The sequence below is a fragment of the Macrobrachium nipponense genome, chromosome 5 (assembly GCF_015104395.2).
Source record: "Macrobrachium nipponense isolate FS-2020 chromosome 5, ASM1510439v2, whole genome shotgun sequence".
In the NCBI taxonomy this organism is placed as follows: Eukaryota; Metazoa; Arthropoda; class Malacostraca; order Decapoda; family Palaemonidae; genus Macrobrachium; species Macrobrachium nipponense.
Window position 1 is genome coordinate 8,110,773 of NC_061107.1, and position 3,642 is coordinate 8,114,414.

At 40.1% G+C, this 3,642-nt stretch overlaps 1 protein-coding gene across 1 annotated transcript in view; it reads left to right on the top strand.

Annotated features, from left to right (window-relative positions):
* Positions 1-3,196, top strand: part of LOC135215167 (opsin, ultraviolet-sensitive-like) — a 5,429-nt gene extending 2,233 nt beyond the window's left edge. Inside the window, exons 3-6 of the mRNA XM_064249635.1 lie at positions 166-375; positions 1,544-1,759; positions 2,327-2,457; positions 2,988-3,196. Coding sequence (XP_064105705.1) covers positions 166-375; positions 1,544-1,759; positions 2,327-2,457; positions 2,988-3,181 — 751 coding nt within the window. The 3' untranslated portion in view covers positions 3,182-3,196. The remainder of the gene's footprint in view (positions 1-165; positions 376-1,543; positions 1,760-2,326; positions 2,458-2,987) is intronic.
* Positions 3,197-3,642: the final 446 nt, after the last annotated feature.

Here is a 3,642-nt window from a genome sequence, read left to right on the forward strand (position 1 = left end):
CACTTGCCTACAAAACATAGTTGCCTACAAAACATAGACAATTGCCTACAAAACATAGACATTTACCTACAAAACATAGGCACTTGCCTAACAAACATATACGTTTGCTTTAAAAAAAAAACATAGACATTTGCCCACAACTTGACAAATCTCTCTCCTTTCCAGGCCCAGTGAAATGCTAACAATGAACAGCCGATACGAGGTCAAGATGCTGGGCTGGAACGCTCCGCCTGACTTCATGGATTACGTCAGTCCTCACTGGAAGACGTTCGAGGCTCCAAACCCTTACTTGCACTACATGTTGGGGGCGTTCTACGTCTGCTTCCTGTTCGCTTCCGTGTGTGGCAACGGCGTTGTCATCTGGATCTTCTCCAGGTAAGTGGGTGGTGATTTATTCTCCTTTATCAGGACATTCTTTACCAAGTTACTGTACGTTTTTTGTATTTTTTTTTTTTATGTTTGATGTCGCTAGAAACTGAGCTTATCCTTTCATTGACTTTCCAAAATGTCCGTTTTCCTATTTTTTCATCGTAACTCCTCTTGATATGACCTTTACGTCTCATCTCCTTACCTTTGTAAATAACAAGAAATATATATATATGCAGTTATCTACTGTACCGCATGCCATCTCAATCGATGATTTCAGTAAGAAAATCATTTCTCAGCATCTTCATTGAATTGCCATTTTGGTACATATGAGAGAAAATCCTCTTATGACGTAATATTATTTCCCTTCCATATCATCAAAAGGTAACAGAGACAAGCAGATTCGTTGCCTTTTTCCACTGAGCTTTATTTCAGAATAAGTGACATTCTTCCCTGGTTTCATCGCAATCTGCAATCACGCTACATATCTGTCAGATATCTGTCAGTGTCTCACTTATCATTTAGAATTTTCACCATTCTTTCATTTCTGTGGTGTCAACCATACGCGCTAGAGAGGCATGCACTGCTTCATACCTTTAGCCAAGAATATTTACATTGATAGATTTATGCTGGGGTTAATATTTCACACTTACCGTCAAAGGTCAACAAAGGTATTGCATGGATGAGTGAAATGAATACTGCATCTAGTCTTTCAATATGACATAAAGGCTCACTGAAAGCAAATGGAGAGTAGACTGTAACCTATCCTTTCTTTTAACCTTTGCTTGTAGATAGAGACAGAGAGCTCTGAAACTTTAGCAGTTTTTAGATCAATTTTTTTAAATAAAAAAATTGGACATTCTTCATTTTTATAAAAAGTCAGCAGAGTGGCCTTTCCACACTAAGGAAAGCCTGTGTTCATTTTGATATTGTAACAGAAATACCTTGAAAATCAATTTCGAAACGCCTGCAGAAAAACGCGTAGTTTTCGTGAAACCATACAAATGCTCTCGTAGACAGACATCTCATGATTTTGCAACGGGGATATCTTGAAAATCAATTTCGAAAAGCCTGCAGAAAAACGCGTAGTTTTCGTGAACACCATATAAATGCTTTCGTAGTTTGCTATCTCATCATTCTCCTACATTGTTGACAACTGGTCGATTTCCCATGCCAGCGCCAGAAGCCTTCGGACGCCGTCCAACATGTTCGTTGTCAACCTGGCCTTGTTGGATCTGATCATGATGCTGAAGACGCCCGTCTTCATCGCCAGCGCCTTCAACGACGGACCTGTCTTCAGCAGAACGGGCTGCGAAGTCTATGCTCTGATTGGCTCTTATTCTGGCATCGGGAGTGCCATGACCAACACCGCCATTGCATATGATAGATACAAGTGAGTCTTTTTGCCAAACTCTTCTGAGGTAAGGATCAGAAATTGCCTGTCGCAGAAGTAGCGATATATGATGAATTATCATAAATAATAAGAGATTATTGGACCGTGTCGTCTAATTTAGAGATTCTGTAATACATTCTTTGGTCTAAAATCAAGAAGAAGCGATATTTGATGTATTATCATAAATAATAAGTGATTATTGGACCGTATCGTCTAATTCAGAGATTCTGTAATATATTCTTTGGTTTAAAATCATTAAACTTCAGAGGCGATGAAAGTCTTACACGAGATTGAATTACTTCCCGTCTCGATTGGTCGGCCCAAGTTCAGAAGTCCACACCAGACCCTTTATTTCCTTTAACACCTTACCACTTTAATTAAAAGCCAGTACTGGCATAAGACCTTCATCTAAACCACCCACCTCGACTGACTTCCAGTGGTGTCTCGTTTAGACTAAGGTGTTACAGGAAGTGAGGAGGGCTGGTATAGACCTCCCGAACTCTTCCCTACCAACAGAGACTTAACTAACTTCTGTGACCTGACCATTGTCGAATCTGATTTCCGCAGAACCATCGCCAAACCATTTGAACCAAAGATCAGCCGTGGCAAAGCCTTCTTGGTAATCCTCGGCATCTGGTTATATGCCACGCCCTGCAGTGTTCTTCCATTCTTACGCATCTGGGGAAGGTTTGTCCCAGGTAAGTGCTTCTGAGTACTCGTGTACCGAACGCAGTGGTGGTGGTCCTCCTCATCCTGATGCTTGGAACGAAAGCGTCGCGGAAGAGGCAAACTGCTCTAGAAGATGCTCAGAAAATGAGTCACTTTTTATATGAGTTCTATTGAATTTCAAATGTGCATTTATATCTCAGATGAGCTGGCAGGGCTTTAGAGACCATTAATTGAAGGATGTATGTCATACAACTTCAAGACATTGTTTTTTGATATTCTAAAGCCTTTAAAATCCAAGCAAGGTCTTTGAAACTGAAATAATTTCGTCAACGTTTTTTTTTTTATTATCAGAGGGCTTTCTGACTACATGCTCAGAAAATGAGTCACTTTTTGTGAGTTCTACAAAATTTCAAATGTGCATTTATATATTTCAAATTAGTTGGCAGGGCTTTAGAGACCATTAATTAAAGGAGATATTGTTTCTTGATATTCTGCAGCCTTTAAAATCCGAGTGAGGTCTTTGGAGCTGAAGTAATTTCGTCTGCTTTTTTTTTCCCAGAGGGCTTCCTGACTACATGCTCGTTTGATTACCTCACGCGAGACGACAACACGAGGAGCTTCGTTGCCTGCACCTTCTTCTGCGCCTACGTGGTACCTGGCTTCCTCATCATGTACTTCTACAGCCAGATATTTAGTCATGTCCGTGCTCACGAGAAGGCCATGAGAGGACAGGTACGAATCATCCTTTCTTAGTTTCAATTCTTTAAATATTATTTCAGAAGGTATCGAAGTGACTCTCAGGACAGTAGCGTTACGTATAGTTTACCCAGCGTGCAAGGATCGAACATCTTCAGAAAGGATAACAGTCCTCTGGATTATGGCAATAAACAAGGATGAAAGTTTGATATTTAATGCTTCTACAGAGTCACATTCAATATGACCTGAATTCTCTTGCGAATATATTCAGATATCATAATACTGCTGAAGTTTCTTGGGGATGTATATGGCCTTCTTAGGTTTGTACCGTGCAAATTATTTCACTTTTCTAATAAGAACGATAATCTGAATGTGAACATATTCCAGATGTCAAAAACTGCTATTGTCACGGACATTTGGCTTTGAGTTATAGACAGTAGTAATGTTACGGTACCGAAAGGCCAAATTAGAGAGTTTGTGAAAACCTCCACGGGAATGACCACTCCAAATGTCCACTT